Source organism: Globicephala melas, chromosome 3 (genome assembly GCF_963455315.2).
Source record: "Globicephala melas chromosome 3, mGloMel1.2, whole genome shotgun sequence".
NCBI lineage: Eukaryota > Metazoa > Chordata > Mammalia > Artiodactyla > Delphinidae > Globicephala > Globicephala melas.
The window spans coordinates 158,546,617-158,559,959 of NC_083316.1; the positions used below are offsets into that span (position 1 = coordinate 158,546,617).

Below are 13,343 nucleotides of genomic sequence, written 5' to 3' on the forward strand. Positions count from 1 at the left end.
AACTCAATTTCGTTTCTTTTTATGGCTGAGTAATATTCCATTGTGTATATGTGCCACATCTTCTTTATCCATTCATCTGTTGATGGACACTTAGGTTGCTTCCATGTCCTGGCTATTGTAAATAGAGCTGCAATAAACATTTTGGTACATGACTCTTTCTGAATTATGGTTTTCTCAGGGTATATGCCCAGTAGTGGGATTGTTGGGTCGTATGGTAGTTCTATTTTTAGTTTTTAAGGAACCTCCGTACGTTCTCCATAGTGGCTGTATCAATTTACATTCCCACCAACAGTGCAAGAGTGTTCCCTTTTCTCCACACTGTCTCCAGCATTTATTGTTTCTAGATTTTTTTTTTTTTTGCGGTATGCGGGCCTCTCACTGTTGTGGCCTCTCCCATTGTGGAGCACAGGCTCCGGACGCGCAGGCTCAGCGGCCATGGCTCACGGGCCCAGCCACTCCGCGGCATGTGGGATCCTCCCAGACCGGGGCACGAACCCGTGTCCCCTGCATCATCAGGTGGACTCTCAACTACTGCGCCATCAGGGAAGCCCCTGTTTCTAGATTTTTTTGATGATGGCCATTCTGACTGGTGTGAGGTGATACCTCATTGTAGTTTTGATTTGCATTTCTCTAATGCATTGATTTGCATTTCTCTAATGATTAGTGATGTTGAGCATTCTTTCATGTGTTTGTTGGCCATCTGTATATCTTCTTTGGAGAAATGTCTACATAGGTCTTCTGCCCATTTTTGGATTGGGTTGTTTGTTTTTTTGTTATTGAGCTGCATGAGCTGCTGGTAAATTTTGGAGATTAATCCTTTGTCCGTTGCTTCATTTGCAAATATTTTCTCCCATTCTGAGGCTTGTCTTTTGGTCTTGTTTATGGTTTCCTTTGCTGTGCAAAAGCTTTTAAGTTTCATTAGGTCCTATTTGTTTATTTTTGTTTTTATTTCCATTTCTCTAGGAGGTGGGTCAAAAAGGATCTTGCTGTGATTTATGTCATAGAGGAACACAATTCTTTTAAGAAGTTACATTGCTAGTGTCAGAAGAAAGGGGGAAAAATTGATGTTTACGGTTGAGCAGGCACTCCCATCTTTGAGGAGCTCTGGTTAACGTGTAATGCAAACCACACCGCACCTTAGGGGAGGAGAATACCCAAACTAACACAGAGAGAGAATTTTATGTTTAATTTTTTCTTGTCCTGCCTTAACATATAAATTAGTTTTGTAAACTATAAATTAAAATATAATTTTTATTTCATCAACAGCCATGTAGAAATTCACTTCCTCCTACCCTTGCTTAAAACAAAAACAAAAGCAAAAAGAAAGAAAGGAAAAAAAGAAACCCCAAACCTTCCTCTTAGATCTGAACAAAACCAGTTCATTTCTGCCACTCGAGAATGGGGAGAATGATGCTGCCCTCCTCCGGCGCCAACCTACCTTTCGACTTTATTTGAGATCTTCAGAGCGCTTCTGGGGGTAGAAAACTAGAGTGCTGGGATGTTCTCTGGGTCCCCGAGTTGGTTATGAAAACAATGTCAACAGTAATAATAATAGCTGCCACTTTGGGAGGACTGATTATGGGCCAGAGGGAACCATCCTATGCACTTCTTAACCACGATAGCCCTGTGAGGCAGTCCTGGTATCATCTCCCATTTAACAGATGAGGTAACTGAGGCAGCCAGGGGCTAAGGAATTTGCTTAGGATCACAGAGCTGGTGAGTGGCAGAGCCCTGCGTCAAATGCAAGCTCTTGACCCTGAACACTTAACCCAGTGGAAATGCTTGATGGACACCCTTGATTCTGCACGGGTTTCCTCCGAAGGAGACAGCCTGCTGGAGAAGCTTCCAGAAGCCGTGGGGTTCCTGGTGGTCTCTGAAGATGAGTCCCTTCTCGCTGCAGGTAGCATTTAGCTCTCATTTGGAGTCATGAGGCGGCAACTCTGGATTTGGTTGGAAGTGGAGAGGGGCTTGGGGGAAGGGGGAAGAGGGTCAGCAAACTTTTTCTGCAAAGAGCCTCATAGTAAATAAACATCATTGCCTGCCTCTGTCACAACTATCCAACCCTGCCCTTGTAATTCGAAAGCCTCCATGGACGATATTTCAAGTGAGTATGGCTATGCGCCAATAAAACTTTCATGGATGCTGAAATTTGAATTTCATACCATTTTCATGTGTTATGAAATAGTAATCTTATTTTAGTTTTTTCAAGCATGTAAAAAACTTAAAAACTATTAGCTCACATATAAAAATCGGGGACCAGCCAATTTTCACCCACGGGTTGTAGTTTGCCAACACATGTTCTGGATAAATCTCTGAACCTTTCTGGGCTTCCGGTCCATTATCTTGGAAATGGGAGTGGTTATTCCTGCCAGAGAGTCACAGGGATAGAGGGAGGTAGGGTGAGAGGATAGGGTACACTCAGCCCACACTACCCCAGCCACAAGAAAGACTGGTTGGTGCTATGTCAAGATAAGAAACAGGGGCTATAGGAACATGTGATAGGATTCCCTTTCCTTAGTCTGAAGCAATCAGGGAAGGCTACCTGGTAGAGGTGACCAACAGGTGCTCCACATCCCGATTTTTTTTTAAAGAAAAAAATTTTAGAGCAGTTTTAGGTTCACAGCCAAACAGAAGATACAGAGAGTTCCATATACCCGTGTGTGGGGCTGTGCTCCCACTCACACACAACCTCCCCCATTTTCAATATGGCCCACCAGAGTGGTGAATTTGAACCTACACTGACACAGCATCCTCACTCAAACTCCATAGCTAACATTATGGTTCACTCTTAGTGTTGTATATTCTGTGGGTCTGGACAAATGTATCATGATGTATATCCATCGTTATAGTATCATACAGATTACTTTCACTGCCCTTAAATCAGTCTGAGTTTTACAAAGCCATTTCCAGGGGCCAAAGACACTTTAGACCAGCACTGTCCAGTAACGCAGACTATGAATGTGAGCCACATTTATACTGTGAATTTTCTCCTGACCCTCGTTAACAAGGTAAAAAGAAACAGGTGACATTTGTGTTAATGATATATCTTATTTAATACAATAGACCCCAAAAGCCAACATGAAATCAGTATGATGTTAATGGTATATTTCACATTACTTTTAAAATTCTTGTGTGAAGTTTTTGATATCTAGCATGTATTTTATACTTATGGCTCATCTCTTGAGACCAGCCTCATTAATAGCCACGTGTGACTTGTGCCAACCGTATTGGAGAGTGCAGGTCCAGTAGATAAATGCTTATCCTCTCAGATTGACTGACGGCAGGTTGAAGGATGTATACCCTCCATCCTGTTTCCAAAAGAATTTCGAGTGACTTAAGTGTGTATAAAATAAGCATGAGAAACAGGAACAAAAGACAAAAGAAAATGAGCCTGGTGGCACAAAATAGAATCAAGACTGAGACCAAAGGCGTTGAGGACCTCAGTGACCTAGAAACTTGTTACAGTTGGGTTTCAAGTGCGGCTCTTTCCAGCCTCCAGTGAGAAGAAGGAGCCTGAGCAGTTTTTCCATCCACAGTTTTGGGAACCAACCTTTGCTTGCAAGATGTACCTCAATCTTAAGTCAGCTAAGATCAGGCAAGGATTTCATTGATAAATAGAATCAGGGGTCCCCAAGATCATCTTCAGGTCTGATGATGTTTTAGGGCTCACAGAACTCAGAAGAGCTGTTACACTCACAGGTACAGTTTATTGCAGCAAAAGGGTACAGATTAAAATCAGCAAAAGGAAGAGGCACACGGGGCAGAGTCCAGGAGAGACCAAGCACGGGCTTGTCCTCCTCCAGTGGAGTCTTGCAAGCAGTGCTCACTTACCCAGCAATGATGTATGACAACATCCATGGCGTCCTGCCAACCAGGAAATCTCACCCCAGCCTTGGCGTCCCAGCTTTTTACTGCTAGATGGTCATGTAGACACGGCTGATCCTTGCACAGCTAACCTGAATCACCAGCCCCACCCCTGAGGTCAAGCTGATACGGCATGTCCCAAAGCTCCCACCATACGTCACACTCTGAGCATAGACCATGCAGGGTGGCCCAAGGCCTCAGGGTAACTAAGATACTCCTTTTAGGCAGGACATTCCAAGGGCTTAGAGGTCACCTTCCAGGAGCCAGACGAGGACCAAATCTTTCACGTGCAGGGTGTGGATGACCCAGGCCTGCTGAGCTCATCCTTTACTGCATAAGAGTATAATGCAAATATCCTTGGACAGCAGATATTTTGGTGCATTTCTTCGGTTTCCCACACACATGTTTCATCCATAACATCCTTCCATGTGAGGCTATCATTCAAGCACAGTTCAATAAACGTAGTTCCACAGGGAGCATGGAGAGACATAAGGCAGACTCAGCCCCCAGCCCTCAGTGACCTGACTTGATCCAGGGATTGTCTTGAGGCGAAACCGAGATGTCACATGTGAGGTGCACAGCAGAGAGCCTCATACCGTAACTCCTCAGTGAGAGAGTTAACCTTGTAATAACAGTAGTTAATACCTGGGTATTTACAGTGTGTTAGAACCCATCCTAAACAGTTAACATGTGTTAATTCCTTTACACCCCAATAGCCCTGGGAGGTAGGCACTTTTATTATTCTCATTTATAGATGAGGAAACTGAGGCACAGAGAAGTTAGGTAACTTGCCTGAGGTCACACAGCTGTAAGTGGAGGGGCTGGGATTTGAATTCATAGTCAGGCTTGACTCTGCAGCCTCAAATAAGATGCTGAATGTTTGTTTATTTACCGACAATGTTTTATTTCTGAACCTCTGGAAGAATTGATGGCTTGCCTATCTTGTCAGCAATAACTCCTGGGAAAGCACAGGGTATCCACTTGAATGAGGTCATGCTAACCCAGCACCCACACCGAGACCTGAGCTGTCGGTGCCAATGGAAATGCGTGACTTAGCAGGCGATCTGTGGTGTTCCAGGGACAGAGATCTTTTTATAAAGTAAGGGGGCGGCTTCCTTCCCACTCAAAAAAAAACAATAAACACACAAACAGCTGAGTTTCTCTGCCAGCTGCTGCGGTGTGTCCCATGGTGCAGTTACTGGCTGAGCGGAAGCAGGGCCTGCACTCTCTCCTGTATGGGGCCTGGAAGGCCATGCATAATCTGGCCTTCACTCACCTCCCTGCGCTGCTAGGGGTCCTCTCAACAAAACGTTCACTCAGACAGTATTTGGAACACAAGAGAACAAGTCCCCTTGGGTAGGGTTGCCAGATAAAATACAGAACACTCAGTTAAATTTCAGGTAAACAAGAAATCAAGTTTTTAGTATAAGTATATCCCACATAACTTTGTGGGATATACTCATAAAAATTTCACTGTTCCTCTGAAATTCCAATTTAACTGGGTGTCCTGTTGTTGTTGCAGTTGTCGTTTTGCTAAATCTGGCACCCCTTCCTCTCACTCACCTCCCCTTCCTTCACTCTGCTCCAGCCGCACTGGCCTCCATGCTGGTCTTCAAACACATCAGGCCTTTCCTACCTCCTGGTTGTCCCATGCTAGTCCCATTATTCCAGTGCCTGCCACTTCCTCATCTCTCTAAAATCAAAACAAATGTCCTGTCACAAATTACCATACAAACCTGGTGGCTAAAAACAACAAGAATTTCTTCACTCACTGTTCTAGGGGCCAGAAGCCCGAAAGCAAGGCATTGGCAGGGCTGGCTCCCTCCAGAGTCTTCAGAGAAGTACTTTTTTTTTTTTTAACGTCTTTATTGGAGTATAATTGCTTTACAATGTTGTGTTAGTTTCTGCTTTATAAAAAAGTGAATCAGGGCTTCCCTGGTGGCGCAGTGGTTGAGAGTCCGCCTGCCGATGCAGGGGACACGGGTTCGTGCCCCGGTCTGAGAGGATCCCACATGCCGCGGAGCGGCTGGTCCCGTGAGCCATGGCTGCTGGGCCTGCGTGTCCGGAGCCTGTGCTCCGCAGCGGGAGAGGCCACAACAGTGAGAGGCCCGCGTACCGCAAAAACAAACAAACAAAAAAACAAAGCAGCAAATACATGATGGTTGAGGTGCAGCAAGAGCTTTGAAGAAAAATAGGCCAAGATAAAGAGAGGTAGAGATGGGCAAGGGCTGCTATTTAAGAAGGTCAGATAAGTCTTGTGGAACAGCATTCTAGGCAGAAGGAACAGCAACTGTGAAGGCTCTGAAAAGGGAAACTGGTGACTTCTTTTCATACAAAATGTCTAAGACAGTTTGCACTGTCCATCTCGTAAGGAGTTATAATTTTTGTATCAATATGATTAAGAGCTGTATTATATATTTACAAATTCACATTATGTAATTATGCAAAATATACATATCATTCTATAATTTAATCCTCACAACAATCTTGTAAGGTTGTTGCTATTATTCCAGTTTCTCAGATGGAGAACAAAGATTATACCTTAGGTTGCAAGATATAGAAATTGTTAATAAACTAAGGGAGACGATCTTGTAACTAAGAGAACAGAATATGTGTTTTGTCTTAAAAAGTTTTGTCTTAAAAAGCCTGTGTTTTGTCTTAAAAAGTTTTGTCTTAAAAAGCCTTCATCCCACTTGACATTTATTTTTACGAAGCCACTATAAGGCTCAGGTAAGTAATCTTTTGCCTCATTGAGATGGGAAATGTCACCACAGCAGTTAAATACACCTAGCTTTTTGGGTTTTTTTAAAAAATAAAACTTAATTTGGAATGATTTTTTTCTGAGATTTTTTTTTATGGGGACCATTTTTTAAAGTCTTTACCAAGTTTGTTACAACATTGCTTCTGTTACATGTCTTGGTTTCTTGGCTGCAAGGCATGTGGGATCTTAGCTCCCCAAGCAGGGATCGAACACGCACCCCCCACATTGGAAGGTGAAATCCCAACCACTGGACCACCAGGAAAGTCCCTGGAATGATTTTAGATTTACAGATTAAGTTGTGAAGATAATGCAGATGTTCCTATTTACCTACCCTTCACCCAGCTTCCCCTGATATTAACATCTTATGCAACTAGAGTATGTTTTTCAAAACTAAGAAAGTAACATGGGAACAATATCATTAGCTATCAACTTTATTGGGATCATATGTTTTTCAGTGAATTCTCTTTTTCTGTTCTAGGATCCCAAACTGCATTTAGCATATAGCTTTTAATTAAATACAATTGGAGCTAATACTTGTATAACCAAGGTCATTTAAGAAATTAAACCCTATAATTCCCATTCTCCAGTGCAAAATGTCACTAATCCTCTCAATCCAATCTCTTTGAAGACGTGTTTTGGTCCTGGGAATATCGATGCTACCCATCTTTCCAGGTTTTAACTTGATCCATCTCTCAAAAGGTGCTTATAAGTCTGGCTTCCCATACGAGTGCCTTGAGGCTGCGCTCCTAGGTGTCTTTCAGTCTGAAATCAAGATCACATTACCTTTTTCAGCAGAGTTCTTACTGTAGAGGTGTCCAATGTGCTTGCTTCTCCAAGGATGACAAGTACGTCTACGCAGGCTTGAAAGATCGCTCCATAATCGTCTGGAGTGTGCTGGATGGTGAGTCATTTTGCTTTGCAGGTAGGACTGAGCTTAGATCTGGAAATGAAGGACTCTGTTCTGGATCCTGGCCATTAGAGGGCCCCACTCCAGCTTCCCCTAGCTGGGTCCCTCTGCTTAGAGAAGTATCTGCAGGCTCAGGGGACAGACCCAATGGGAGCTTACCTCCTCTTCTAGACCCATGCTCTGAGTACCTAGAACTCCAGAACACCCTCCCCACCTGCCCAGGAGCCCTCTTTAGGGCCTGTGCAGGCCTCTTCCCCAGCTCTATCTTTCTGAAAGTGGGCTGTGCCTCTTGTGTATACACCCCCAGACTTGGAGGGTGGTCTTGGAGTGGTGTGCATGGAGTCTGGATGTGTGAGCTAGGTTGGGGGGTTCACATGTATGTGTCTGAGGCCTCTAGGGATATAAGATGGAGCTGGATGTGGGAAGAGAAGCGGGCAAGCCACAGACAGCTGGGCTCTCCCACACCATTACATTCTGGCATGTAACTGAGGAGCCCAAGAATCCTCAACCCAAACCTGATCTTCCAGGTGGTTCTGAAGGTACATCCATCAGCGTAGAAGGATAGAACATGTTTCATTGAATAGTTTATTAGCTAGATTTGCAATGTTCACATGTTGTATCTTATAGGATGTTGACCTTCATTCATTTTCTTTCCTTAGACCCTGTAAATGTTTGGGGCATCTTAAGATCAACCACTTTGAAAACCTCACATCTCTCACTCTGTTCAATATTACACTAAGGACATAGTAACAGGAGTTAACATTTCTTGTGTCCTGGGTACTGTCACCATGCCATTTAATTCTCTCAATAGGCATCACCACTTTACAAAATTTGAGGCTCTGAGAGATGGGGTGGGCTGTGGTTTCAAGCTGGTCTGCCTGGTCCCCATGGTCACCTCTGTCACATTCTCCTATAGAGAAAGGAACCCTTATGACACTGGCAGGGGTTTAGGAGCTATTGCTATCTCCATCTGACAAATGAAGAAGCTGAAGTTCAGAGTGATTAAGGAACTTTCCCAAGGTCACAAAGCAAGTAAGTGGCTGAGTGAATATCAGGTAGAGTTGAATACACTGTAATCGAATACAGTATAACTGAAAACATTGTGATTGCATCATTATAATTGAATACATTATAATCCAATACATTGTAGTCTAATACAGAGTAACAGAGATGCCTGGCCAAAAGATGATGGCTCAGAAGGTGAGGTCTGTGGATTGTGGCCTTAAAAGCCCATCCTGTGCAGGTTCACAACACGTCTTCCCATTCCTCCTCCAATAATAATATTTACTGAATTCGCTCTGGCTGAAACTGATAGTTAGCACCTGACACGCATGACATCTTCAAATCTTCAGAATTCCCCTCAGCAGGTAGGCTCAGTTATTGTTCGCATATTGCAGATGAAGCAAGAGGGACTCTGAGAGGCTGGCTTTCATGCCTAAGCTAGTAAGGGGCATAGCAGAGATTTGACCCCATGCAGCCAACTCTCAATGTGTGAGATTGGATCTCTGTGGCCACATTTTTATCTGTTGTACCCTCCCCTCCACTTCCCCCGACAGGCACACTGCTGGCCATCCAGTTTGTCCATGCCGTGGTGAACAGAATCATCCCAACCTCCAATGGCTTCATTGCCCCCACCACACATGGCTATCTCAACTGTGAACGTTTCCAGTGCCCTTCATCAAGAATCTCACAACAGGACTCTCTCAAAAACTTCAAAAAAAGCAGTGTAGATGGTCAAATCCAGGCAGAGAGAAGAGCTGATTGCTGCTGCAGGAGCACTCCAGGACTCAAGATCAGGGAGTGCCCAGGGAAACGAATCTAAATCAAACAAATGCTCACAAGTCTGCCTGCTAGTGTAAACCCCCCCGTGTCTCCAGTGAGTTAGCCCCATTCAACCTGAAGCAAAAAGACTGTATGTGTTGATGTATATCTGGACCCAAAGCCTCCGATTATGTGACCCAGACCTTGCTTCCTACCATCTTTCCGTTTTTTTCTCCTCCTTGTCAGCTCCATTTACAGACCCAACACCCCCAAGTTAGCAACATGACAGCAAAGTTCAGTAGAAAAGAGAGTTTCCCTTTTCCAACAGTTTGAACCAAAGTCCTGGTTCTAAGTCTATTGGCCCCAATTAGCTCATACACCCATCCCGGAACACAAAGCTATCTCTGGGAAGAATGCAACACTCTGATTGGTGGGCCTGACCCCATGCCCATCCAGGCTGAGGATGGAGTCAACACCACCTAACCATGTAGACTGAGAAGGGGAGAGGCTATTCCCCAGGGAAACTAGGGTGCTTGTAGCAGGTCAAGCGGGGATGGATGGATGTGAGACCAACTAAAACACAAATGTGGACCACAGAGCTTTATAGATTATAAAGCACCGGGTGCTATAGTCTGATCCTTATCACAGCCCATACGTTAGGGAGGGCAGGAGTTTCTGCATGCATTTCAGAGATGAAAAAACAGCCTTGCAGAGGTAACTGTGATTTGCTCAAAATCATGAGCCCGAGGTGCAAGAACTCTGAGAAATGAAAGCCCAGAGCCTTCCTGTCCCAATTATTATTGGGACCACCTCACTTTAATTTTAGACTCAGAAGCACAAACATCAATTCCATGGGTGGCACATTCAAATGCCCACAGGGGCCAACGAGTAATCTAGACAATTGCTGTGCACCTGGGTGACCAGCAGAGAGTGATAGTGACAATGGGAATATGGAGGGCACTGCTGTGTCTTGGGTAGACACAAGTACCTTGACTCTACCCCAGAATCACCATGGGGAAAGCAGCCTACTGGTGCCAGAGCTTCCTGTTGTCATAAGTAAAGCCAGAAATCCAAACTTTTGTGAGAAACGTTCTCGTTTTTTAAAGTTGGCAATTGGCTCAAATTTACACTTATAGGCACATTTGGCCCATGTCTCTAGTTCCTGAGCTGACTCATGACCCAACTTGGCATTAAAACAGTAAACCTGTTATCATTCTTCCATCTCTACTCCCTGGCTCCCGCACTTTAAGAATAATGATACTTTTTATCTTAAAAACTGGAGGCTCTTGGAAGCAGATGGAAAAAGTTACCGACATCTCCCTGCTGTGCTTTTGGACCACTTCTGCCTTGTGCAAGTTCAACAGTCCAACTGTTTGCGCTCCACTTAAATGGCTCTTTCTTCTTTGCCTGCAGCCTTCTAAAAGCCCCACTTGCTTCTGGGCCTTTTGCTATATGGATAGTAGAGTCCAAACCTTCAAGGTGCTATTCCTTCCTTCCCCCCCCCCCCATTGGATTCCAGACAAGAGTTTCAGAAAAAACCACCTTAGAAACAGAAGCTTTTGAGCTGTATGTGACCTGACTCTCATTCAGTTGTTTCTCAAACGAGTGTTCCAATGAGGGCTTTGACAGTTCTGCGAACGTTACTTAGCATCAAATTCCATTAAAAAATATTTTATAACTGTAATTTTAAAATACATGTTGGGTAGCAGTTTTTTAAGGTGTTGGACATAACTAACGTAGGATTCTCCTGCCATATCCAGTTAACTTAGATTGTGAAAGGAGCCCTTGAAAAATAGCTACTCTTTGCCACCACGTCTTCTGTGAATCCGGGGTTTACCCAATGTGGAAATAAAGTGGATGTGACTAAGATTTCAGCTACAACTCCTGGCTTGAAATATATGTGTCCATCTCAACAGCCTCAGTGAGAATCAACTGCTTTGTACGTAAACACTAATTTGAACATAGGAAAGAAATTTTTACGAATAAAGTGCTACTCCAAATTGTTGCTTACGTTGGGGCTTTTGTAGCGAGTTTTCATTTGAGAAGGAGTTTGGTTGCTATGAATGTTTGACAAGCACTGTGCTTTGCAGCAGAGTGACTTGTTTGAAGTCCCCCAGCCATGGTGGAGCCAGAGTGAGAGCGTGGTTATTGTGTGAACAGGACTATATTAACACACTATCCAAACTGGGACACCTCTAGAGAGTGAAAAGGAATGCTCTTAACAAGTACTCTAGGACAACTACAATAAACTGGACTGTCCCAAGGCAATTGGAATATACAGCCCCTCTAGTTGCAGCAGGAATTAATTTATATTAAATTCTAGAGAGTCCTTTTAAAAGTGAGGTATAAGTAACATATAACATTATATTAGTCTCAGGTGTACAACATAATGATTTGATATTTGTATATATTGTGAAATGATCACAGTAAGTCTAGTTAATGTCCATCACTACACATAGTTACAATTTTTTTCTTGTGATAAGAACTTTGCTTTTAATTGAAGTGTAGTTGATTTGCAACTATACTTATACATTACTTATGTTAATTTCAGGTGTACTGCAAAGTGATTCATATGTATGTATGCACACACACACACACACACACACACACACACTTTTTCAGATTATTTTCCCTTATAGAATATTACAAAATATTGAGTATAGTTCCCTGTGCTATACAGTAGGTCCTTGTTGGTTATCTATTTTATATATAGCGGTGTGTACATGTTAATCCCAAACTCCTAATTTATCCCTCCCCCTCCTTTTCCCTTTGGTAACCGTAAGTTTGTTTCATTTACTTATTTTTTGAATTAATTAATTAATTTTTATTTTTTGGCTGCATTGGGTCTTCATTGTTATGCACAGGCTTTCTCTAGTTGCGGCGAGTAGGGGCTACTCTTCGTTGTGGTGCATGGGCTTCTCATTGCAGTGGCCTCTCTTGTTGCGGAGCACAGGCTCTAGGCATGCAGGCTTCAGTAGTTGTGGTGTGTGGGCTCAGTAGCTGTGGCTTGCGGGCTCCAGAGAGCAGGCTCAGTAGTTGTAGCACATGGGCTGAGTTGCTCCATGGCATGTGGGATCTTTCCCAGACCAGGGCTCAAACCCATGTCCCCTGCATTGGCAGGCGGATTCTTAACCACTGCGCCACCAGGGAAGCCCCCATAAGTTTGTTTTATATGTCTGTGGGTCTATTCTGTTTTGTATATAAGTTCATTTGTATCGTTTTTTTTAGATTCCACATATAAGCAATATCATATAATATTTGTCTTTCTCTGTCTGGCTTACTTCACTTAGTTTGATAATCTCTACGTCCAACCATGTTGCTGCAAATGGCATTATTTCATTCTTTTTTTGATAAGAACTTTTAAGACGTATTCTCCTGCAACTTTCAAATATACAGTACAGTATTATTAACTATAGTCACCATATTGTACATTACGTCTCCAGGACTATTTATCATAAATTTTCTTTTGATGAGAAATCAGTTTCTTTATTAGGTAGTTATGTAAATAATAATAATACATATTCATGGTAAGCAAATCAAATAGAACAGAGGAATAAGAAGGACATAAGGTAAAAATAAGAAGTAGGGTGATCATGGTGACCCTGTTTATAGGGGACTATCCCAGTTAAAAGTGAAAGGCCCATGTCCTGATAACCCTTCAGTCCCTGGGAAATCAAGACATCTGGTCACCCAAACAGCTCTTAATTCCCCAATTCCTCTCCCTGGAGATGTACCTTTTACCCAACTTCACCCATTTCACCCACACCCACCCCCTACCTCTGGCAACCACCAATCTGTTTTCTGTACCTATGAGTCTGGGGGGTTTTCAGTTAATTAAAAAATTTTAACTTTAAAAGTCTAGAGATTTTTAAATTTATTTACTTAACTTGAAAACGCTTGGGACTTCCCTGGTGGCACAGTGGTTAAGAATCTGCCTGTCAATGCAGGGACACGAGTTTGAGCCCTGGTCCGGGAAGATCCCACAGGCTGCAGAGCAACTAAACCCGTGAGCCACAACTAATGAGCCTGCGCTCTAGAGCCCCTGAGCCA

At 43.3% G+C, this 13,343-nt stretch overlaps 1 protein-coding gene across 1 annotated transcript in view; it reads left to right on the forward strand.

The window, feature by feature from the left end:
* NWD1 (NACHT and WD repeat domain containing 1) overlaps nucleotides 1-10,485 on the forward strand; it is a 68,444-nt gene extending 57,959 nt beyond the window's left edge. The window contains 4 exon segments of the mRNA XM_030880224.2: nucleotides 1,809-1,896; nucleotides 7,418-7,526; nucleotides 9,089-9,246; nucleotides 9,248-10,485. Coding sequence (XP_030736084.2) covers nucleotides 1,809-1,896; nucleotides 7,418-7,526; nucleotides 9,089-9,246; nucleotides 9,248-9,391 — 499 coding nt within the window. The 3' untranslated portion in view covers nucleotides 9,392-10,485.
* Nucleotides 10,486-13,343: the final 2,858 nt, after the last annotated feature.